We start from the raw sequence: 25952 nt of genomic DNA on the forward strand, positions 1-25952 counted from the left end.
CTTTCTTAAGATTTTTTTTTACACTCCTTATATTCCTCAAGCACTTCATCTATTCCCTGATGTCTATACCTGTTGTATACATCCCTCTTCTTCCAAACCAAATTCCCAATATCCTTTAAAACCAAGGCTCCCTATATTTTATAACCTTTCCTTTAATCCTCACAGGGACATACTAACTCTGTACCCTCAAAATTTCTCCATTTATCTGTTGCATCCTCCCTGAAAATAAATGATCCAAATCCACTCCCTCTAAATCCTTTCACATTTCCTCGAAATTTGGCTTATTCCAATGAAGAATCACAACCTTAGGCCCATCCTTATTCTTCATTATTAACCTAAAACTAATAGTATTATGATCACTAAACCCAAAGTGTTCCCCAACACAAACCTCTGTCATCTGACCTATCTCATTTCCTAATAGGAGATCCAATACTGCCCCCTTTCTATCCAATTCTTCTATGTATTGATTTAGAGAACTTTCCTGAACACATTTGACAAACTCCAACTCATCCAGCCCTTTTACAGTATGGGCATTCCAGTCAATGTGTGGAAAGTTAAAATCTCCTATAATCACCACCTTATGTTTATTACACATATATGCTATCTCCTTACAAATTTTCTCCTTTAATTCCCTCAGCCCATTATGGGGTCTATAATACACTCCTATTAGTGTTTTCATGCCTTTCCCATTCCTCAATTCCACCCAAATAGTCTCATTGGATGAGCCCTCCACTGTAATGTTTTCTCTAACAAGCAATACGACTCCTCCACCTTTTATCCCCCCTGTTCTATCACGTCTAAAACAACAGAATGATGGGAGGAAATCGGAACCCTCGTAGGAAAACCCACACAGCACGGGGAGAACGTACAAACTTCTTAGACGATGTGGGATTTGAACCTTGGTTTCACTAACCACTACACAAACCGTGTCGCCATGGTTTGAGGCTTTGCAATAGTCACATGATTATGCAAGGAAGGGAAGGAACTGTATCATGTGCAAGCAATGGATATCTAGTTTAATGTGGTATTATCTTCAGCACAAACATGGGCTGATGGACCTGCTCCTGTGCTTTTATATTCTATCAGAAGAACTTGTCTGAATATAACGGAGCACATTGAATAATTAAAAGGATAAGTTGCTCCAGCTGGTGTTTGTTCACTAAAACATAGAAGATCAAGGGGTGATTAATTTGTTTTCAAAGAATTAAGGGGAATTGACAACGTATTTAGAGAAAAACTATTTCTGTTGCTTGGCTTACTTCAGAAAAAAGTGTCACTCTCAAACCTAGCACCAGATCTCTAGGAATTAAATTAGGGCACTTTTCTACATGCAAAAGGAGTAGAGATTAAGTCAGCAAAAGATTTCCATTAACCAATAGTAGATAAGCAAAATAGAGCAAAGATGGGTGCGTAGCATTGCATCTGTGATCCACCCATCTGATCTTATTGAATAGTGGAATGGTCTGAGGGAACAAAATTATCTTTGTTCTACAGGTTTAATTTATTTGCTAATTGAAACATATGAATATTGAAAGAGCTGGGTAGATATTTCCATTATTGGAAGAGTCTAGGATGAGAGGGAACAGCCTCAAAATAAAAGGATACTCATTCAGAACCGAGGAGTTTGAGTCACTGTGGGAGCTCTGGAGGCAAATCCACTGACATACTAATGTCTCGGAAGGGACTCGCTTTTGCTTCTCTTTCTCTTACTGTTGGGGACACTGGGAAATGCTCATGGAGACTCTTTGTTTGCCTTTCGGCAGACAAAAGTTGAAGTATATCATGTATATTACATTTTTACATGACAATAAAAAGAACCTTAGAACAGAGATGAGGAGAAATTTCTTCAGCCAGAGTAGGGTGAATTGGTGGAATTCATTCCCAAAGAGAAGCTGTGGAGGCCAAATCATTGGGTAAATTTAAAGTAGAGGTTGGTATTAGCCAGGGTGTCAAAGGTTGTGGGGAGAAAGGGGGAAACTGTAGTTGAGATGAAAAGTACATCAGCCAAGATTTGAATGGCAGAGCAGACCCGAAGGACAAAATGGCTTAAATCTGATCTTAAGCATTATGGGCTAAATCACTTCAAATCTGACCTCTGTTTTTAGCCTCCTACGCTGCTCCACTGAAACCTAATGGAAACTTAAAACAGAATCTCACCTTCCTACTTGGCACATTTCACCCCCTTTTGATTTGGCATTGAAATTAACAATGTCAGAAAATCAGGTTATCTGGATTGATTGGAAAAGTGTATTCATGGGTTGCACACTTAATTGATGAATTGTTACCTGTTATGTTTATGTCTGTCATTAACTCAAATAATTTTCTGAAGTTAATTTCAGGATCTCTCTTATTGGAATAACTTGTTGTAATGGTTATTTGTAACATGTTAGACATACACCAATTGAGTTGCCTCCAGAGCTAATTAATGAAAATTGATTGATTTGAAAAGTTTTTAAAAATCTTCAGAGACAATATCCTATACTTATGAAGCAAAATATCTTCCAGGCAGTTTTTGTTCTTCATGTATAGAGCATCAATGATCTCTCTAAAGTTGTAATGAGCGGTAAACTAACTGATTTGGCATAGATACTCCACAGACACCTGGAATCGATAGGAGGAGGAATGTGATGATGACTTTGACCTCTAAGGGTATAGGTTCATGGTTTGAGAATTGCCTGTAGAATGTCAAGAGATGCCAGGGGAGACCCAAACTAATTCCAGAGTAATTGCTCATTAATGAGCTGGGATAGGAATGTGTGTCCTTGTGGAAATGGTGGTTTTGCATTTGAGCATTTCTAAGCCTCCCCCGCCCCCCACCCCATTCCCCCCAGTCCGTACACTTGCCAGGGATGCAGTGTATTACTCGGCCAGAAACTTAATAAGCACAGCCAGTAGGACCACCCCCAGAAGCACCCATTGTAAATAGTTTCTGGATGTTAAAATGACTGTAAACTTCAGTAGACATTTTTGTGATCATTTAGAACAGTGGTTCTCAACCTTTTTCTTTCCACTCAAATACAACTTTAAGTAATCCCTATGCTATCAGTGCTCTGTGATTAGTAAGGGGTTGCTTAAGGTGGTACGTAGGTGGAAAGGGAAGTTGAGAATCACTGCTCTAGACCTAATTGCTACTGAAATATTTGGCTTGAGAAAAATTGTCATTGGCCCATTTCCTTTGGAGTTCTGAAACCATGCCCATAACAAGTCAATTAGGTATGATTAAAACAGTGGTTTTCAAACTTTTTCTTCCCATCCACTTACCACCTTAAGCAATCTCTTACTAATCACAGAGCACCTATGGCATAGGAAATACTTAAAGTGGTATGTGAGTGGAAAGAAAAAGGTTGATAACCACTGATTTAGAATTATCAATAAGCCTTCAGAGAACTCTGCATCAATCTGTGGTAGTTTGAACTTTCATTATGAGTGGCCACTGCTGTAGATCATGGAGTGCCTTGGAATTGTGGTTGGTTAACAACTACTCAGCACCAGACTCACATGGAATCAACATCTAACTTGTATAGGTATCAGTCCAAAATGGTTTTGTGCAAGGGTTAATATAGACACCCTTTTAATGTGGAAAACATCATCAGTGCAAGCACCTGTCACAAATGGAAGAATCCAGTTGAATTTCTAGAGTGAAATTGATAAAAATAACATTCATTTTCAGAGTCTGAAAGAAACAGCATTATGTGATCTAATTTCCAGACAAGTATCCCTTGTATGGCTACTCAATTAGCCACTAGTTTCAGTGTCAATTTCTAAATCCCTAGTTAAGGCCCCCACTTTTCATTTATTTTCATGGTAAGTATTTCTAAAATGATTGCCTTTCAACGTGTACAGAGCCATTGTTATACCCACGCTCCTGTTCAGCTCCGAATCATGGGTCCTCTACCGGCATCACCTACGGCTCCTAGAATGCTTCCATCAGCGCTGTCTCCTTTCCATCCTCAACATTCATTGGAATGACTTCATCACCAACATCGAAGTACTCGAGCTGGCAGAGTCCGCAAGCATCGAATCCATGCTGCTGAAGACCCAACTGCGCTGGGTGGGTCACGTCTCCAGAATGGAGGACCATTGCCTTCCCAAAATCGTGTTATATGGCGAGCTCTTCACTGGCCACCGAGACAGAGGTGCACCAAAGAAGAAGTACAAGGACTACTTAAAGAAATCTCTTGGTGCCTGCCACATTGACCACCGCCAGTGGGCTGATATCGCCTCCAACCGTGCATCTTGGCACCTCACAGTTCAGCGGGCAGCAACCTCCTTTGAAGAAGACCGCAGAGCCCACCTCACTGACAAAAGACAAAGGAGGAAAAACCCAACACCCAACCCCAACCAACCAATTTTCCCTTGCAACCGCTGCAACCGTGTCTGCCTGTCCCGCATCGGACTTGTCAGTCATCAACGAGCCTGCAGCAGACGTGGACGTACCCCTCTATAAATCTTCATCCGTGAAGCCAAGCCAAAGAAAGAAAGCCCTATCCCATGTCCTTTTCATTTTCTGTTTTTTACAGCATCTTCTTGTCCTGCGACCATAGGATATTGTAGAAATCCACACAATGAATACCTAATAAAGGTTTCCTGATGGTTGCAACAGATTTCTCTTTCTGCAGCTGGTGGATAGCAAATTATAAAATCCATTAATCCTGAAACTATAACTCTCTCTCTTAATCCACAGGCAGTTAGACTTTTAGAGGATTTGTTGCATATTTTTAGGGTCCCTACAATTTCTTCCCTGGTGCTTTGATACACTTGGTCAGGTCCCAGGGATTAATCCACCTTTATATGCTTTAAGATGGCTCGTGCCACTTGTTTTATAACGTGGATATGCTCTAAGACATCATTATTTATTGCCTTAATTCCTTAGCTTCCATGACCTTCTCCATAGGAAAAACAGATGAGCAACATTCATTTAAGACCTTGCCAATTACCTAAGCTCCACACATAGATGACCATATTAATCCTTAAAGGGATCTATTCTCACTCGAGGTAACCTTTTCCTTGTAATTCACATATAATCTCTTGGAATTCTTCTTCACCTTAACGCCAGAAGTATCTCATCCTCATTTTGCCATTCTGATTCTTGTTGTTGTGATTTTTGTATCCCTTAGAACCTTTAAAGAATTTGCTTGATTCCAGTTGCCTAAATCTGACATATGTTACTTTTTTTTCTGAACAGCATCTCAACATCCCTCATCAGCCAGGTTTCCCTTATCTTAGGCCATAAGACTTAGGAGCAGAAATAGGCTATTCAGCTATCAAATCTGTCTTGCCATTTAATCATGAGCTGATCCATTTCCCCACTCAGCTCCACTTCCTGGCCTTCTCCCCATAACCTTTGATGCCCTGTCTTAAATACATCAAATGACCTGGCCTCCACAACCACCTGTGGGAACAAATTCCATAGATTTACCATCCTCTGGCTGAAGAGATTCCTTCGCACCTCTATTCTAAGGACATAACAACATAAGAAATAGGACAGGAGTAGACCATTCAGCCCATCAAGCTGCTCTGCCATTCAATGAGATCATAGCTGATCTGATGATAGACTCATCTCCATCTACTTGCCTTTTCCTGATATCTTTTGATTCCCTTACTATGTAAAAATTTATCTAACATTGTCATAAATATATTTACTGAAGTCACCTCCACTGCTTCAATGGGCAGCGAATTCCACAGATTCACTACCTTCTGGGAAAAGCAGTTCCTCCTCATCATCCTAAATCTACTGCCCTGAATCTTAAGGCTATATCCCCTATCAAAGTAAACAACTTACCTACCTCTATCTTATCCATGCCTTTCATAATTTTATGTTTTTATAAGATCACATCTCATTCATCTAAATTCCAGTGAGTACAGTCCCAGACGACTCAATCTGTCCTCATAGGCTAATCCCTTCATCTCTGAAATCAACCTGGTGAACCTTCTCTGCACTGCCGCCAAAGCCAATGCATCTTTCCTCGTGTAAGGAAACCAGAACTGCATTGCAGTACTCCAAATTTTGCCTCACCAGTACCTTGTACAGTTGCAGCATAACCTCCCTGTTCTTAAATTCAATCCCTCCAGCCATGAAGGCCAACATTCCATTTGTCTTCTTGATAGCCTGCTGCACCTGCCAACCAACCTTTTGTGATTCATGCACAAGCACTCCCAAGTCCTTCTGTACAGCAGCATGCTGCAACCGCTTACCATTTAAATAATACTCTGATCTTTCATTTTCCCTTCCCAAATGGATAACCTCACATTACCAAGATTGTACTCCATCTGCCAGACCCATACCCATTTAACCAATCTATAATCTCTGCAGACTCTCCCTATCCTCTACACTATTTGCTTTTCCACTCAATTTAATGCCATCAGCAAATCTAGATACACTCTGTCCTCTCTTCCAGATCTTTTATGTATATTGTGAACAGTTGTGGGGCCCCTGGATGGTCCCATCAACCTCTGGGGGTCAATATCGACAACTTTGGAGACCCCTATCCCAGACTCTCCCACCATGGAAAACAACCTTTCTACATCTGCTCTGTCCATGGCTTACAACATTCAAAATGTTTCAATGAGATTCCCCCCTCATTCTCTTGCCAGCTTTGTTTGCCTTTCTGACAGGAACATGTTGCCCCTGTCATTGGGTTCCATAGGAACATGCAGTAGTGCATGCTTAATGTAGAAGTGGCAAAATGATTGAGAAAATGTGCATGAGATGATGATTCTGTAAAAAAAGTATTACAATGAGTTTTGTAACAATTTGCTCAGAAAATAGCCAGAGTTCTGCCCTCTACTTAAAAGGTGTTCGAGGAAATTCCAGTATATTGACCCAATGCTGTTCTATACCATTTACATTAAATTAGAAACTGGCCAATACCTACATTGTACGTGTATATATTAGGATGTTTTATGACGACTTCATTTAGGAATGTACTGTAATAATAGTTAAAATAGAAGCAATGTTACAAATGTTCCTCGTGCTTTAAGGTACATTTCTAAATCCTTGCTAAAATTGTCTTTAAATGTTTGTTCAAAATACGCTGTAAATTTCAAAAAGAATTTATGCAGAGAAAAACTTACAAAGAAAGAATTGGGGAATGATATTGCTGTGAGTACTGGCAGAAACCAAGGATTCAAATTGCCATCTTCTATAGTATAAGGAAATAAAAGCTACCAGTTATTGTGTTTGTGACAATAGGTGATTATTAGTCTCCTTTGGGTCTGATTTAATTTGCCAGCTTTCTGTATCTTCAATAAATACCAGTAATATTTTTCTATTTTTCGCACATTCAGGCAATACTTGTGTCATTCAATGTATTAGATTTCAAATTTCTTTGTCAGATTATGTGCATGATATCACATACAACCCAATGATGTACATATACACTTTCCACCATATATCTGTAGAAATTTGCCAGGGTTTTCAATGTCAAACCAAACCTCTGCAAACTCCTGAAGAAGTAAAGGCACTGACTTGCTTTCTTCATGATTAGTGTGTTGTGTCCAGGAAAGATACTCCGAGATTGTGACTTCCAATTTGCTCACTCTCTCACCTCTGATCCCCTAGTGATCAATGGACCATACACCTTTAGTTTTCCCTTCCTGAAGTAAATAATCAGCTCCTTGATTTGGTGACATTGAGTGCAAGGTTGTTGTTGGTGCCCCATTCAGGCAATTTATCAATCTTGCTCCTGTATACTGATTCATTGCCCCTTTTTATGCAACCTACTACTGTGGTATTGTCAGTGAATTTATAGATGGTTTTTAAGATATAATCCAAAGGAACAAAGAAAACTAATATTATGTTGGTTAACCTGTATTGGACATCTGATAAATTAACCATTCTTGATCCTAATTGGCTGCTTGCTCAATGGTCAATAGTAGCAATGTTCTCTCTGCAGTTAATGTGATTTTTTTTTCAAAGAGCCTGGCACCAAAATACTTGGTAGACCTTTTGAAAATATCTGATAGAATCAAGTAAAAGTAAAGATTGGTGTTATAATTTCATTTATATTTCTCCTCCACTCTGGTTAATTTTATTGCAAGATGTACAGAAAGTTTAAAATATTTTTGCTCATCACTCACCATTATTGTCTGCTACTGTGCTTTTCCAAATTCTATTCTTAGCTTTCTTCCAAATCTATTAATGTGGTCTTTATCTTGCTTATATGATGCAGAACATGCTGAGAAAGTATAGCAATTTTTCCTGAAATATATCCATAATGTTAGTTTCAAGTCCTCCAAACACCCATTTAATGGACACCCTAAGTTTTGCAATACCATATGCCCTCTTTTTTGCTTTCCTTCTCATCCAACAGCTAGGCTGCTATTCATCATCTTCAGCTTTGTCTTTAATACAATCATTCCCCAGAGGCTGGTGTAGAAGCTGTCCTTGGTGGAACTCAGCACCCCTCTCTGTAAATACAGTATACTTACCCCTTAAATTATGTTATTTTTTTCTATAGGAATAAACTTTGAATCTCTGTATGCTATCTTTCTAATGTTAATGAAACATCTGATTTCCATGTAACAACAAGACATTTCCTTGCTATTACTAAAGCTAACTTAACAAATTTCAATTGTAAATCTGACAAAGATAATTTAGGAGTAATACTTTCAAATTTCCTAACAATAATAATTCAAGATTTAACAGAACTTACTAACAGAAACCCAAAAACCTTTAAACAAGACCATGTAGAGTGGAAAAAAAAGTTTCAGCTTCTTTTCCACATCTAAAACATTGGTCTGATAAATTCAATCTCCAGCTACTCAATTACTGAGGTGTAATATACAATTGATATTTAAAAATTATAATGGAATAGTCTATATCTTACATTGATAGTATTAGACTTAACTTTTTTACATAAATCTTGCCAGATCTCCTGATTTATTGCTGTAGTTAAATCTTGTTCCCATCTTTCTTTTGAATGAAACAATCCTACTTTAGGTGTTTGTTCTTGTAACAAGATATATGCTATTGAAATAAATGTTTTAGTCATTCCATCAACTATAATTTGTTCTAAATCTGTAAGATTTTTTAGAATCATATCAGACCCTAATTTCTCCCTTAAGTAGGATCTTAATTGAAATTAACAAAATAACATATTATGAGGAGTGTCATATTTAATTTTTAATTGATCAAATTACATCAATCTATCATTATCATAACAATCTCCCCATTTTGAATTTCATTTATTATTCCAAATATTTAAAAAGAGATTATCTTTTGAGAAAATTAACAGAGGATTAATTAATGGTGTTTTTTTTAATGATATAAGATTTCCATTAATTTCTAACTTAACTTTATTCCAAATATTAAGCAAATGTTTTAATATCGGAGCATCTTTATCCCATTTATAAATACATTTTTATAACCATATAACAATTACAGCACGGAAACAAGCCAATTTGGCCCTTCTAGCCTGCACTGATCCAAGTACCCTCCTCTAATCCCACTTACCAGCACTCTGCCCATATCCCTCCATCCCCCTCCCACCCATATACTTATCCAACTCTTTCTTAAATGACAAAATTGACCCTGCCTCCACCACCTTTCTCGGAAGCCCATTCCACACATAACCACTCTCTGAGTAAAGAAGTCCCCCCTCATGTTACTCCTAAACCTTTGCCCATCAACTCTCAACCCATGACATCTTGTACCCATCTCTCCATCTCTCCTACTCTCACATCAACTCTATCTATCCCTCTCATTATCTTAAACACCTCTATCAAATCCCCTCTCAGCCTTCTACATTCCAAGGAATAAAGACCTAATTTGCTCAATCTTTCCTTGTATTTCAAATGCTGAAACCCAGGCAATATTTTTGTAAATCTTCTCTGCACTCTCTCTATCTTGTTAATATCCTTCCTATAAATCGGTGACCAGAACTGCAGACTGTATTCTAAATTTGGCCTCACCAATGCCTTGTACAGTTTCATCATTACTTCCCAACTTCTATATTCTATGCACTGATTTATATAGGCAAACATACTAAAGGCCTTCCTCACCACCCTATCCACCTTCAGGGAACCCTGAGGTACACCGCTTGTCACTGGCCTCCATCCTGACAAACAATTATCTACTACTACTCTCTGGCACCTTACTTCCAGCCACTGTTGAATCCATTTGACTATCTCCAAATTAATACCCAGGGACTTAGCCTTCCTAACTAACCTCCCATGCGGAACCTTATCGAAGGCCTTACTGAAGTCCATATAGACAACATCCACTGCTCTACCCTCATCGACATTCCTAGTCACCTCTTCAAAAAATTCAACAAGATTGGTCAAACATGACCTTCCATGCACAAATCCATGTTGAGTGCCCTTGATCAGACCCTGTCCCTCCATATATTTATATATACTATCTCTAAGAATGCTTTCCATCAATTTACCTACCACAGACGTGAAACTTACAGGCCGATAATTGCTAGGCTTGCTCATCAAACCCTTTTTAAGCAAAGGAACCACGTGCCACACACCAATCCTCCGGCACTATACCCGTCTCTAATGACATTTAAAAAATCACTGCCAGACCCTCCGCTATTTCCTCACTAATTTCTCTCAAGGTCCTGGGGAAAATCCTGTCAGGACCTGGAGACTTCTCCACCTTTATATGCTTCAGAAGCTCCAGAACTACCTCTTTCTTAATCACACTATAGTCTCTATATATACCCCGTTTGCTTCCTTTACCCTGCACAGTTCAATATCCTTCTCCTCAGTAAATATAGTTTCTCCAATTTTATTTAATTCAATTTCCACCCAAGATGGTTTCATTTTTACAAACAAAGAAACAAGAATTCTTAATTTTGTTGCTTTATAATAATTCTTGAAATTAAAAGCTGTAATCCTCCTAATTCATATTTCCATATCAAACTTTCTAATGATTTTCTTATCATTTTTCCTTTCCAAAGAAATTTCCTAACTTGTTTATTTAAATCTTGAAAAAATTTTGAGGTATAGAAATAGGTAAAGTCTGAAATAAACAATGAATTCTCAGAAAAATATTCATTTTAATATAATTAACTCTTCCAATTAAAGTGATAGGCAAATTCACCCATTTCTTTAAACTTTCATCTATCTTCTTAAATATTGGAATATAGTTTAATTTATATAAATTTTTCAAATTTTTATCAATATGTATACCTCACTATTCAATCTATCTGTCCACTTAAATAGAACCTTTTTCAACATTGTGAATAGTCTCCTTGCTCCAATTCCATTACTTCACTTTTATCTCAATTTATATCCTGAAACTTTCCCATACTCTAACGACTGACTATAAAGACTAGGTAATGATAATTGTGGTTGAGTTAAATAAACTAATACATTGTCAGCAAATAAACTAATTTTATGTTCAGTATGATTATTACAAACCCTTTCAACTGTCAGTTATTTTGAATCTTTTGTGCAAGTGGCTTTCTAGCTAAAACAAACAAAGCTGGTGATAGAGGGCATCCTTGTCTACTTGATCTAGTTAAATTAAAAGACTGAGACATCTGTCCATTTGTAATAACATAAGTATCATTTGTCTGTATATGTGTTATGTCTGGTTGTGTGTTTACAAGTTTTTTCACTGAGGACCAAAGAAGGGTGTTTCACCGGGTTGTACTTGTACAATCGGATAATAATAAACTTGAATTTAGAATGCTGCTTCTTCTTTGGGATGAATTGATCCAGCATTTTCCATATTACTCCCAGAAACTCCTGCTATTGTTGCTTGACTGTCATCCCTGCTGGGGGCCCCTTTCAGATGGACTTTGGCCAGCTCTCTCATACCTCCATAGTTACTTTAATTCAACTGTAATACTGACATAATATTTTTGCTTCTCCCTCTCAAACTGCAGAGTGAATTCTATTATATTGTGATTGCTGTCCCCAAAGGGTTATTTTACCTTATGCTCCTTGATAAACCTGGTTCAATGTAAAGTAACAAACACAGAATTGCCATTACCCTGATGGGTATGACCACAAGCTGCAATAAAAAAAATAATCTCGTAGGCATTCTACAAGTTCCTTCTCTTGGGATCTAGCACCAAGCTGATTTTCCCGCTGCCTTCTCTAACTCCTGTTGAAAGTTGTACCCCACATCTTGGCTGCTATTCAAGGGCTTTGTACAACTCCCTCAGAGTATTTTTACTCTTGCTGTTCCTCAACTCTACACATGAAAATTCTATATCTTTTGATCCTATGTACCTTTCCATGAAGGATTTCATTGTTAAGTCACCCATCACCTCTGCCCATCTGCACTTATTTTGATCAGATTGGTATCCTTGGATGTATTGATCCCAGCTGTGATCCTCCTTCAGCTCGACTTAGTTATGCCAACTACACTTTAAGATCATCTACCTTGTTTTTGTACACTGTGTATTTAACTACAACACCTTCAGTCCTGTATTCACCACCCTTTTCTCACTTTTGACTCAATGTTCTCTGAGGTTAAATTCTTATTCTTATTCCTTGCTAAACTTACTGTTCTTTTTTTTAATGTTATGGAGACTTCAATAACCTCTCCTGCTCTCTCCTTTCTTTTTGCTTTCCAATCTTTTGTTGAGTTTAAAGTCCTATCCACAGTCCGAGTTATACCATTTGCCAGAATCCTAGTTCCAGAAGGTTCAGGTAGAACCTGTACCATTGGAGCAGCTCCTTCCTTCCCCAATACTGATGCCAACATCCTAAGATGTTGCACTTTCATGTACACTAATCTTTAAGCCACACATTTAACTCGCTAACCTAATTCATACCATGTCAATTTGAATGTGACTCGGGTAGCAATTCAGAGATTGTTCCCTTTTTAGTTTTTTAAATTTAGCTGAATAAAATATGACTATCAATTGATGTTTTAAATATGCTATTACTTTATTTATTTCACCATCAATTTAGCACAAGGTTCACATGAATTATAGAAATGAATATATTTGAATGGAAAAAAAAACTGTTTGACAAATGATGGTAATCCACTTCATAATTATTGTACAATTGATGTGGAGAACAGATAATGAAAAATGTCTGAAAAATTAAATTTTAAGTTGATAACACAGAACTAACTAGTACAGATAAACATAGGGTCTGTATAGAAGAACAGAAGAGAGGTGGGAAATGAAAAGTAAATCATACAATTTCAATTAACAAGAAAACTTAGAAGTGGTTCAATTTTATTTATTTTTGTTTAAAAAGAATGATCAAAAACAGATGAGATGGGTTCATAATGCCACGATGAGGCTATTTTACACTGAAAATGGGCATTGTGTTAACTGAAAGCTCAGCACATTGGCCATATTGATCTTATTTTGTGCACAGATTTTCATTGTCATTTCTCCATTTATTATAAGGCATGGTTGAACCAATGAAAATTTGATTCTGCAATTATTCTAACTGGATTTTTCTTCTCTCTGCTATGCCAGGTTTGTCTTCTATGGCCTCCCTGATGTCCCTTGCCTGGGTGCTAGCCTCATATCACAAATTGCTGCGGGACTCCAGGGATGACAAAAAAAGCATGAGCTACAGAGGTGCCCTAATCCACATCTTTTGGCGTTTGTTTACCATATCATCCAGAGTCATTTCGTTTGCATTATTTGCATCTATTTTTCAGTTATATTTTGGAATATTTGTGGTTGTGCACTGGTGTGCCATGGCATTTTGGATTATTCATGGAGGAACAGATTTCTGCATGTCCAAGTGGGAGGAAATTCTGTTCAATATGGTAATAGGGATCGTGTACATATTCTGCTGGTTTAATGTCAAAGAAGGCCGGACACGATATCGAATGTTTGCCTATTATACTGTAATATTGACAGAAAATGCTGCCTTGACTTTTCTTTGGTATCTTTACAGAGATCCCACAACCACTGACTTTTATGCCATTACAGCACTGTGTACAGTTTTTATTAGTTTTGTTGCTGGGGCAGTATTCATGTTCCTGTATTATGGTTTACTTCATCCCATGGGACCAAGGACCAAGATCCTTGCCAGTTCTTGCTGTGCTGAACTGCTCTGGGGGATCCCTCTGCCTCCAGAGCTTGAGGCCATGGCAGCTACACCAGCCGCGCCCAGAGGATCCCAGACTACACCAACCAGAGTAACAGGTGATCAGGAGGAGGAGGATGCAGCAGAGACCTGCCTGCCTGTATTCCAAGTGCGACCCACAGTGCCACTTACACCATCTGGCCGACCCTACCTACCGGAGGGACCAATCATCAAGATTGACATGCCAAGGAAACGATATCCTGCCTGGGATGCCCACTTTGTAGACAGAAGGCTGAGGAGAACTGTTAATATATTACAGTATGTAACTCCTACATCTGTCGGTATAAGGTATAGAGATGGACCACTTGTATATGAGCTGCTGCAGTATGAATCTTCACTTTAAAGCTTCACCCATTGATATTGACAAAGAAGTAGTTATGTTTACATCAGGCACTCAGACACTCTCATACAACCCTCAAAACACAAAACTCACAGATATGTTTTTGTTTTCCTGGTAGCTGTCTGTATATAAAGATATTCTATATGTTTTGTATGTAACAAAAAAAGTGAAAAAAATCTTTTTACACAGTAAAATACAGTACTTAAACTGTAAATTTAAAGGTGGAAATTTTCATCAGGAATTTCCATTTGTTGTTAAAAGGAATCACAAATACAGGTGCATGTTCATTCACATGCAAACACGAGAATCACAAACTACACATACATACACTGGGTTTATCTGTATGCAGAGCATTAAAGGACTGAAGATAAGTGGGACTGAAAAAGCAAATCATACAACATTGATTAATAAGAAAACTTAAAAGTGGTGCAATTTTAAATCCCTTTCAGGGTTTTTGTGAGCATGTGGGGTTTTTTCAGTTCCACAATCCTATCCTTGGCAAAAAAGATTCTGTTTCTAAGTATATACTGTGTGTTTCTTTGTCTACGTGAGCTTTTTATTGAAGTAATAACAATCTGTTATTACTGTTCAAGGTGCAACCATATGTCAAGCACACCGCATCAGATCCTTGACATATAGTTTTTTTTAAAACTGAAATATTACTGTTTGTTTTTGTAATTTACAGAATGCTTTTTTTTTAATTTAAATAATTGCAGAAAATTTATCAATTTTATAACTTGCAGCATGGGAAAAACTGGAGTTTTTCTTTACCTGAATATACCTGAATTTTAATTGGTTATAATAACATGAGCCACAATGTTATATAGGAGGTTTATATCCATGATTGATCCATTAAATCTGTCTGCCATACAGGGACAGGCCAAGCCAAAATATTCTGGCCAAAGCCATATGGTGAGATTCAAGAAGCCAATCTGCAACCCACCCACAGCTTAGGTTTCTTTTTAGCTCTTGTGTGCCTAATCAGGCCTTTGCATGAGAAACACATGCAAACCACTGAAAAAAGGATTACTCTTTTTACTTGTACAGCTCAGGTGTATTCTGGTGCAGAGATTTCCAGAAAGCTTTGAGTTAGGAGACTTAAAGGCTACCTTGAATAATGTGGATAGAGATTTTGCTGCTAGGAAACAATGCTCAATTCTCTCTGCGATGCTGTTCACTGTATAGGAAAGAAACAATTTAGGTATTTTATTCATTCAATTTTTAGTCCAAGTGTAGCTCAAATTATACAGTACGTGTCAAAATGTATCCTGCACATCAGACCTTTGTTTTTCATGTAAATATTATTTGTTTGTCCTATTAGAGAGCACATTGTTATTTTGAAATATGATGAAAGTTTCTTTGTCTTCCAACCTTTCTTGGGCAATGAGTTCTTGCTAGTTCTGTTATTTTAAATCCTTTGAGTTTCCTGCTAAGGGGAATTGTTCTTTGCCATCCTCTCTGTCATTGCCTCCAATAATTTTATACATCTCAGCAAAATTTTCTTATAGTCTCCTCTATTCAAAAAAAAATCACCATCATCCCATTTAATCTTCCTACATACTGAAATTCTCTCACCTAAACAATTTTTCTGTATGCTCCAATGGAGTTCATTCGCTATTTTTGTTTAATCAATCTCATTGTGTTTTATGTCTTTATAATCTACTGATATGTCACTAAATCACAAACAAATGTTTTCTTCTCATTCAAAAATACACTGATTTCCTTCTCTGTGGGTCAAACAATAATTATCTGTAGAGAAGTACTGTACAGGCTTGGATGGATTATCAGTGGTGTAAACTTTAATGTATATATCATATTGTAAAAGTAAGGAGCATTTAATAGATTACTTTGCCTTAAGTTGTAGGTAACCTTAACCATCTGCTTTTTGATGATTATTAAGAAGCCAAATCAATTAATAATTAATTCTCCAAAGTATTTTTATTTGTTACAAGGGACATTTTAGTAGATGATAATGGATTTTATCTATATTCCCAGTATACTAGTGTAGTATATGAATTACCAAAAGTAAATTAATTGGTCAAGAAGTTGATTCGCTGTTCTTTTTCCCAAAGTGAAATGCTATCCCTCCTGCTCACATCAGAAATTCACATGCACCCTTTATCAGACTCGTAATTTCCATTGCTTTGCAGTATTGAGTTGTGCCATTTTGGTACAACACTACTGGGGAAATTAGACCATTTTGTTCTGAGGGTTGATCATAGTTAGCCATTTTGTTCTGAGGGTTGATCATAGTTGGCCATTTTCAATCATCATGAAGATAAGGTTGAAATGTACTTGTGGTTCTTTGAACTATGCCTCACTCTAATCTTGTGCCCTAATTATCATGTGCTATTTGTTCCAATTTTCTGATTACCTGATGGCCCAATCCCTGAAATTCTCCAATAAAGGCCCCAAACTTCAAAGACTGCCCTCTCATCACCATTGGCCATGCTGATGGATGATCTCAGTAAAAGGTACTGGCTGCCCAGCCTAACTAAGCCTCTCATTATCTTATACGCCTCCATTGTCACTTCTCATCTTAAATCACTCGAAAGAGAAAAGTCCTAGTTCACTCAACCATTTTTCATATGTTCTCCAATCCAGGCATCACCCTGGTAAATCTCCTCTGCATCCTCACTGCATTTTCCACATCCTTCTTGTAATGAGGTGATCAGGCCTGAACAAAATGCTTCAAGTATGGTCCAACCAGAGTTTTATAGAGCTGCAACATTACCTGTGGCTTTTGAACTTAATTTGATGACCTTAAGTCTCAGCTAATATTTCTGTTCCATTCCAATGGTTTACAAGAGGGACCCATCTCATTTTCTCACCCAGTGATGGAAGAGTCCATTAATTATGAACAATTTTTGCTGCACAAAAGTACTTGTATATTTATTTCTGAATGATCTGTCTTTCAATTTTGTGCCAGTTTTTTTTCTACTAGCCGGCATAAGACTGCTTGCTTCCTGTCACCTGCTGTGTACTCAATCTAAAGTTGGCAATATTAATGCAACCTCTTTATGAATTATTTCCCAATTCATTTTAAATTATGTTATAGTCTATTCACACAACCAATTGTATAATCTAATTCTCAGTACAATATTAATAACCTTTTGTGTGGGCTAATCAATTATTTTACCTGCACCATTCATTTTTCTATTGACAATTCTCAATATGGTGTCAGTACTGAAGTATCAACCAGTAGATGCTGGTTTCATTATTTTAAAAAACTCTTATATGATTACCCCTTAGCTCTTTTTGATATATGATCCTTTGATGCCCAATATTGATCCAATGATCTTTTACATACCTCATGTATCCTTCCAATGGTATTATACTCAAGAGTTCAACTGTGCTCTAATCAATACATTCAATATTATGCACAAAAAATACATTCCATTTGCATTTAAATTGCCTTTTTTATCAGCAGACTGCTCAGTTCCTTTTATAATAAGTGCTCTATGAGGAGTATGATGTCATTGTGCTGTTTGGAAATTGCCAACATAAAGTTCAGGACCTCTGTTTGGTTGGGGATCCTGGACATACTGGTAATTATATTCCTGAAAGCTCCCCCCTCTTGTTCAGGTACAATTATTTATGTAAACAAACTGATGTCTTTCCATTGATCCTTGGGTAAGGGTTTTCTCATACCTTCCTAAACTAAGCACACACTACTCTTTATTTTCTTCCCTTAAAAGTTGTATGTAGAAAAAGGGCTACATATTTCAATATCATGGCCAATTGTCACATTCACTTTTATGTAACTTTGCTTTTGCCTGAAAGGTTCTCAAATATATTGAACGATTTATACAATGTTTATTCCAAATCAAGGTGACAAGGAAGTCAGAGGGGAGAGTGTAATTCTCCTTATCAATTTCCAGACAAAAGACTTTAACCATAAGAATCGGGTTCAGGTGTAGGCCATTCAGCTTCTTGATTGTACTTCAGCATTCAATAAGTTCATGGCTGATCAGATATTCCTGCCCTGTCCTCACAAGCCTTGACTCCCTGACGAAGTAGAAATCCATTCATCCCACCCTGAAAGGTACATAGTTTGAAGAAGTTAGATGCAGAAGATTGGGAGTTTGGTTTAGAGGCAGATTTGGTGTTCAGTGAACTCAGCGAGAAATGCAGTTTTGTTGTTTGGAATGTTGTGTTTTTGCTTTGAATCATTTGTATAATTTTAGAATTTTGGGAAAATAGGGTTTTAAAATTGCAGGAAATCTGGGGTCAATTACAAGCACATTAAATGAGACAGATAACCTTCTGCACATGCTTTTAAAACAGATTCATTGGTCCATCCAACAATAGGTGCTAGCATGCCAGAACAATAAAGTTCAGCAACTCTTCTGTCTCAGATAAGCAGCATCTTCTGGTAAGAAATGTCCACTGTTGGAGGCACAGCTTATCAGAATTCTTTAAAGTTCCTCTGCATCATTGTGTAAAATTAGTGAAATATCTATCCACATTACGAAGGAATATTTTTTAATTAAGACTGTGGTGCACTGTTGTTTGCTGGGGAGTCTAATAAACTCAAGCAAGATGAAGCTAATTGTCAACAATGAAAAATGAATCTGCCTTTTAATTTCTGGACTGCCTAGCACAATAGTCATGATTTGTTGTACTAGAATACTTCGTAAGATACCTTTACGCAAAGTAAAGTCAATTGACCCTTTGTGTACTGAGAAGCTGGATTCTCCTCTTGTTCGAATCTACAGACCACTTGCCACAACAAACTTTGGTATTTCATTTGAGAGACAAAAAGTATCAGTAATTATTGCCATGTGAAAAGCAGTCTATCACTTTTCAATACTCAAAGGGTTATAATAATTTAATTTCATTATATAATGCCAATGTCTATGTCGCCTAGTGTGATTGGCTGCCAGGTATGTATTAGCAAACAAAGAGGCATACCATCCCTGAAACAACAAATTGTAAGGGTGCTAAATTTCCAAACACACTAAATTGATGTACTTTTTTAATAACAGAAATAGTATGATTTATTTTTATAAACTAACATTTAATGCTTTGAGGCATTATATAATAGTGGTAATGAACAATATGGTTTGTATTATTGGTTGGTAATTTGCACTTTATCTATTCTGGCACACGTTACCATCTGATAATCACCACATTTCTGTTCCTTATCACTGAAGCAAATTAGTGTTTTGTGTCATCGTATTTCATCATATGTAATACCATTATATGTTTATATACATAAGAAAATGTGCTGCAGCATTTGCATGATGTAAAAGACGCAAGCAATTGTAATTTTACACCACTTGAAGGACCTAGTTGGTAAATCATGAGTCATCCAAAGGGCTTTCAAGGTTAGCTAGTTTTCTAGTTTAATTCTCCTGATTATGTTAATCATTAAATATTAAGACCTATATTTTCTATTTTCATTGACATACAGTAGAGTAATTGCTTAGGTTGTCTTCCCAGGAAATTAATATTTGAGAAGTGATTTCCTAAATTAGAGCCAGTAGAATGATTTTTAAGTTTTTCAGTAACATCAAGTTGACATCTCTTTAGCAGCAGTGGGCCAAGCAAAACATTTTAGACTGGTGCTAGCAACTTGCAAATTTGCAGGTTGCATTTTACAACAACTTGTGATCTGATAAACGAATGCATTAAACTGACAAGGTGAAAATCTGAAAGGTTAAAATGCCCACCAGTAATTTTGTTCCCTGAGACAGGTCATGGATTGAGTTCTACACAATTAACAGGAAGTGGTTTTAAGGCTTCAGGTTTAGGTGCCATTTATTGTTTCGTCAGTTCCTTTTACAGTTGAAATCTGCATTATGGAGGTTTGGGGAATGAAAATTTGCCCTCACAGAATTCGCGTATCACTACTCTAAAATTTTACAAATTAATAAAAATTTATGTGAGAAAAGCTTAACCATTTTTCATGATGCAGATGACAAGATTTCACATTACAGAAGGATGCAATAAGGACTCTTTTCTGGGAATGTAACGCAGGGTTCACCAGTATTTTATATATAAAATAAGTCAGGTCATGTGCTTTAGTCACAGTAACAGCATTTATTAACACAGGTCTTCCTTTACAGGCTGGCCAAAATCCTTCCCATACACACGTACAAACATTTATACTTGCCTTTGTGTATATCACAGATTATATTAAACTCAAATTACACTGGTTCAAACATGGACCAGTATACAGTATTTTAATGCAAGAATACTAGCATTTATTACAAAAAAAAAGAAATATTAGATTTTTTGTTATTATCTGGAAGGTTTGATATTATGTTCCCAGTGAGCAGATTACACCAAAATAATTTTAAACAATTTGTTCAAGGCCAAATTATGAATGATGTACACATTATATTTGACAGTGTTAGAACAATATTTGTAATTAAGTCTAAATTCAGTACAAATCATTAGATTTAATGAAACTGTATGTTATAGTTTTAAGCATATATTATCAGCTTGTACCAACTAATATAGATCTTTCAATCTATTCAACCCTCTTCTCATTTTAATATATTTTGTTCTATTGGGAGAAACCCCAAAATAAGTACTCCTTATTTGGGAGAATGCAGTAAAACTGTGGTTGAAATTAAAATCTCATCACTTTGGAAAAGCTACTTTAAAACTCCCTTTTACTATCTGTTAATTCATTATTCGGTGTGGAAATCTTTTGAAAGTGATATCTGTGTCGATGAACATAAACTATTAATTATTCTGCTGACCATGAAAGCCCTATATTCTTAAATGATCTTAGCTTAGAAGGTAATTTTAAATAAATGAAGGAAAAACACTGCTTCTCAACCTTGTGGTGCCTTTTTTCTAGGTGCTTATGGTACTCCTATCAAGGCAGCCACTTACAGCAAACAACAATGCCAGTACCTTTACATATTATGTGCCAGTGCAGTAAAATATAAAATAATCACTGTATTATATATTTTATATATATATATACATGTATATATATTTATATATATAAATATATATAAGTATATACAGTATGTAATATATAATATATACAACTTGTGAGGTTCTCATTCAGCTGTATGGAGAATTTATCTCCTGCCGCAACAAAATTGTTTCAAAAGATAAGGTTCTCAACAGGAAATAGCTACTGTGTTAATGGGAGCAACATCAATAATCAAAAGGTGCTAACATCGAACCTCAATTTTATAGTGTGGTTTTTAGAAAACAAAAAATAAACCGAATACTTCCTGTGAAGCCTTACTGTAGATTGATATAGCTGTTTATCCAAAAACAACACAAAGAAACTGTAAATAATGTACCGAAGAAAAACTTTGCTATTTCCTATAATGTAATGTATATGTTCATATGTATGTTTGGTTAGTGAACTACTCTTACCTCAAGACAGTTGAGAAGTTTGTAGTTATTTTTTTCCTTTTTCAAGTTGCAGCAATCCATGTGAAGCTGAACTTTGCCCAGGTGCTTTTTCCCTTCTTTCTGAGGAAGAGATGGGTCTATGAGTTAAATTCATAGGCTTCAAAGTGATAACAAATTTATTTAAAAATGTGCATGAAGTAATTAAGAAAGGATATTTATATGGCTGTAAATGTTAGGAATTTGTTAGCATGTGTGTACTGTATATACATTTCCTGTGTGAGATATACAGTTAAAAATAATCAAATGAAAAATAAACAGAAATTATTTTCAAAGAATTTTTTTTCTGACGGTGCTCTTTTCACCTTGATACGAGGCACAGATCCCAACTATGCAATCTTCCAGTTAAGCCAACCTCCAAATTCTCAATTGTTGTTCTCATTCTCAAGCAGTTTTTTCTTATAATACTTCGTATCAACAAGGTGAAAACACCAGAGAGAATTCTTCAAATATGGTGACATAATGTGATCTTAAATAATGAGATGGCATCTTCTAACTAGGTCAGATTTTTTTTCCTAGTATTGATTCAGTTGTACTTTATTGTAGTATCTACCTCATTATAATTTATCTGATTTCCAGTGGATTTAGATTTACTTTCTAATTGAAAATATGAAGTTCAGTGGTAGATGGTAGGTAAATAAAACCACTTTTTGTTCAATCAGTCTTGACTGGTCCCTGCTACAATTATAATCAATTATATGAAATATTATAACTGTACAGGTATAGAAAAGACAACCCGAACTATTAGTATTAGAATTACACAAGAGATTTTATTCCTGCTTTAAATAACTGCAATTTTGCATCAGTTTTCTCATATGTATTAGAGAAAGACAAATTGCGCCAAGTAACTGCACCAGTGATTCATGTTCTAATGGGCTGTTTAGTGTAGACAGCTCCAATCACCTAGATACCTGTTATATAGAAAAAAAACCTGTAACATATTCTGTGGCGTCCTTTACATTATATATGCTGAAACCGTTTTGCCTACTTTATTTTTTCTTAAAGCACACTGTCCAGTTGTTCTATGAGAAATTACATTACTAACAGTACTTTATGGTGTTAAATCATTTTGAAATGTCTTTTAAAGTGTCATATGTCCTTAAACTCAACAATCCAATCAGTATATACAGTAATATATAACTATAATAGCATATAGAGTAACATCCAAAAAAGTTAAGCAATGTTAATGTTTTTCACAAAGAACTTGCATTGGGATGTGATATCGATAAATTACGTAAATTATCTCTATTACTGTTTACAAATGCTGTTTTTTTTTTGTCAGTTCTTCTCGTGTATTACATTAACTGTCTGCAGAAGGTAGAATTGTGAATCAGATAGTAGATTGTAGTTGGAACCTGGAATCAAAAAGGTATCAGAAATAAGTTATGAACACTTGAAAATAAACTTCCAAGTATTTCATTTGATTGAAGCAATGTTACTCTCTTGTGCACTTTCCACAAAATTATTCTCATAGTTGAAACATTTAATTTTTGTCACCTGTGATGTTAGATTCAAAATCATACCAAAAATACAAAGTGCTTATAAAATGCAGACTTTACTCTCCGTTATTTATTTTTCACTGCATGAGATCATTGGCAAGACCAGGATTTGTTGTCACTTCCTGTTTGCTCTTGAATTGAGTGGTATGGCTATTTAAAAGTCAACCACATTGATTAGTCTGGAATCATAAACAGGCCAAATTGGTTAAACTTCTCTCCTGTTGGGATTGTTGAAACAGTGGGTTTTCAACCTTATTCATAAGTAAATTTTTCAAAACTATTTCAGATTATTAAACTATATTTAAATTCCACAACTACTATGTAGGATTTTAACTCGGGTCTCTATTATTAGACCGGTGATTTAACCACAGCACTACCACCGTGAAAATGTCAATTTATTCCAATTGATTTAGAATAATGGGTAAATACTTGAAATGGATGTTATTATAGATTTTTTTGAAAGCTAACCTTTTTTGCCATTTTTTTCTGTTCTATCCTATTCAGGATTGGAAATCAAGGCTTTACTTCTCTTTATAAATTATATTTTTAAATTATGATGCGAGTGTGGATTCTGGTTCATCCGCAGATAAACATGAATGTATACTGTAATTCTGAAAGCAACATATGCTGTTGACCCCATGTTATATCTATAGCAGAACATAAGAAATAGGAGCAGGAGTTGGCCACCCGGCCCATTGAGCCTCCTCTGCCATTCAATAAGATTATGGCTGATTGGATCATTGACTCAACTCCACCTACCTGCCTTTTCCCCATATCTCTTAATTTCATTTTTATGTAAAAATCTATCTAACTGAACCTTAAATATGTTTAATGAAGTAGCCTCAACTACTTCCCTGGATATAGAATCCATAGATTCACTACTCTCTGAAAAACAGTTTTTCCTCATCTCAGTCTTAAATCTACTTCCCTGAATCTTGAGGCTGTGTCCCCTAGTTCTGGTCTCACCTACCAGTGAAAACATTTTTCCTGCCTCTATCTTATCAATCTCTCTTGTAATTTTATATCTTTCTATAAGATCTCCTCTCATTCTTCTGAATTCAAGTGAGTATAATTGCAGATGATTTAATCTCTCCACATAGGTCAACCCCCTCATCTCCGGGATCAACCTGGTGAACCTCCTCTGGACTGTCTCCAAGGCCAATATATCCTTCCTCAAGTATGGAGACCAGAAATGCACACAGTACTCCAGGTGTGGCCTCACCAGTACCTTGTATAGTTGCAGCATGACTTCCCTGCTCTTGAATTCAATTCCTCTAGCGATGAAGGCCAACATTCCATTTGCCTTCTTAATAACCTGTTGTACCTGCAACCCAACTTTTTGCTGTACATGCACAAGCACTCCCAGTTTTTCACCATTTAAATAATAATCTGCTCTTCTATTTTTCCTACCAAAGTGGATGACTCGCATTTACTAACATTATACTTTATCTGTCAGACCTTTGCCCAAACTATATCCTTCTGCAGCCTCTCCACATTTTCTACACAATTTGCTTTTCCATTCAATTTAGGATCATCGGCAAACTTGGCTACACTACACTCTGTCCCCTCTTTCAAATCATTAATGTAAATGGTGAACAGCTGCGGGCCGAGCACCAACCCCTGTGGCACCCCACTTACTAATGTCTGCCAAACAGAAAAACACCCATTTACCCCGACTCTCTGCCTTCTGTCAGTTAACCAATCCTCAATCCATGCCAATATACCACCCTGACTCTATTCATCTGTATCTTATTGATAAGTCTCTTGTACGGCACCTTATCAAGCACCTTCTGGAAATTCAAATATACAACATCAACCTGTTCCCTTCTATCTACCGCACCCATGATATCCTCAAAGAACTCCAGAAAGTTTGTCAAATGAGACCTGCCCTTTCTGAATCCATGCTGTGTCTGCTTGATGGAATTAAAACACTTGAAATTAACAGGATAAATGCACAATATTCCCAATGTTTTCCAATGTATGACATAGAAGAAAGCCATTTGGTCCAACAAGTCTATATCAGCTCTCAGACCAATCCCATTATTTCACTTATCAATTTCCTTGTGCAGAAACTTACTTAATTTAACTTCACAAGACTGTTCATAAGTTTAAAAAAAGTAATTTTAAAATTACTTTCCTAAACCAATCATTGTGAAAGAACAATGTAATTATTAATGATAATGAATACGCCTCACTTCCTTTAAAATAACAAATATGACAGACTCTGATTTAGTCCTATCATGTTGGAGATTAATCCAATGAGACTGAATTCACAAACAGGTCAATGATATTAGAATCGTCTACCCAATCATTCTTCCAGAAAGAATCAAAAATAAAAGATAGAATCTGATTTATATACTTTGTCATGATTTCAAGCATTTTACGAGAAAGATTATCTTCTGTTGTAGAAATCAAATCAGCCATCAAAATCTCTCAGTAATGCAAATAAAAAAAACAGCAAAAGCCTGCTGTTTGTGACATCAATAGAGGGTTAAATATTGGCCTGGCCCAGGGATAACCCCTCTTCAAAATAATGCCATGAGAGGAAGCCGACTATGTTTCAACTGAAGATGGTTTCTCAGCATGGAGTTTAACGCCTCTGCACTGAACCTTGACAAATGACCACCCATTTACACCTATTCTTACAATCATCTCATTCTCACCGCATTCTCCTCAACTCTTTTCCCGAGATTTCACAACTCACCCAT

General features: G+C 36.4%; 1 protein-coding gene and 1 long non-coding RNA gene across 25 annotated transcripts in view; one reads left to right on the forward strand and one right to left on the reverse strand.

Annotated features, from left to right (window-relative positions):
* The window catches only part of LOC138736714 (XK-related protein 6-like), a 243587-nt gene extending 227878 nt beyond the window's left edge, over nt 1-15709 (forward strand). For all 23 annotated transcript variants that reach the window (XM_069886664.1, XM_069886661.1, XM_069886659.1 and 20 more), the window contains one exon: nt 13398-15709. In XM_069886664.1, the coding sequence (XP_069742765.1) occupies nt 13398-14362 (965 nt within the window). In that variant the 3' untranslated portion in view covers nt 14363-15709. The remainder of the gene's footprint in view (nt 1-13397) is intronic.
* Nucleotides 15710-18155: 2446 nt separating this feature from the next.
* Nucleotides 18156-25671, reverse strand: LOC138736716 (uncharacterized). 2 transcript variants are annotated; one of them, XR_011340526.1, is made up of 4 exons: nt 25604-25671; nt 22998-23100; nt 21710-21808; nt 18156-18397 (listed from the first exon to the last, which is right to left on the reverse strand). It is a non-coding gene; the product is annotated as an uncharacterized lncRNA (long non-coding RNA). The 2 variants fall into 2 exon arrangements; XR_011340525.1 differs by lacking the exon at nt 25604-25671 and adding an exon at nt 25322-25369.
* Nucleotides 25672-25952: the final 281 nt, after the last annotated feature.

This window comes from Narcine bancroftii, chromosome 6, assembly GCF_036971445.1.
Source record: "Narcine bancroftii isolate sNarBan1 chromosome 6, sNarBan1.hap1, whole genome shotgun sequence".
NCBI classification, from domain to species: Eukaryota; Metazoa; Chordata; class Chondrichthyes; order Torpediniformes; family Narcinidae; genus Narcine; species Narcine bancroftii.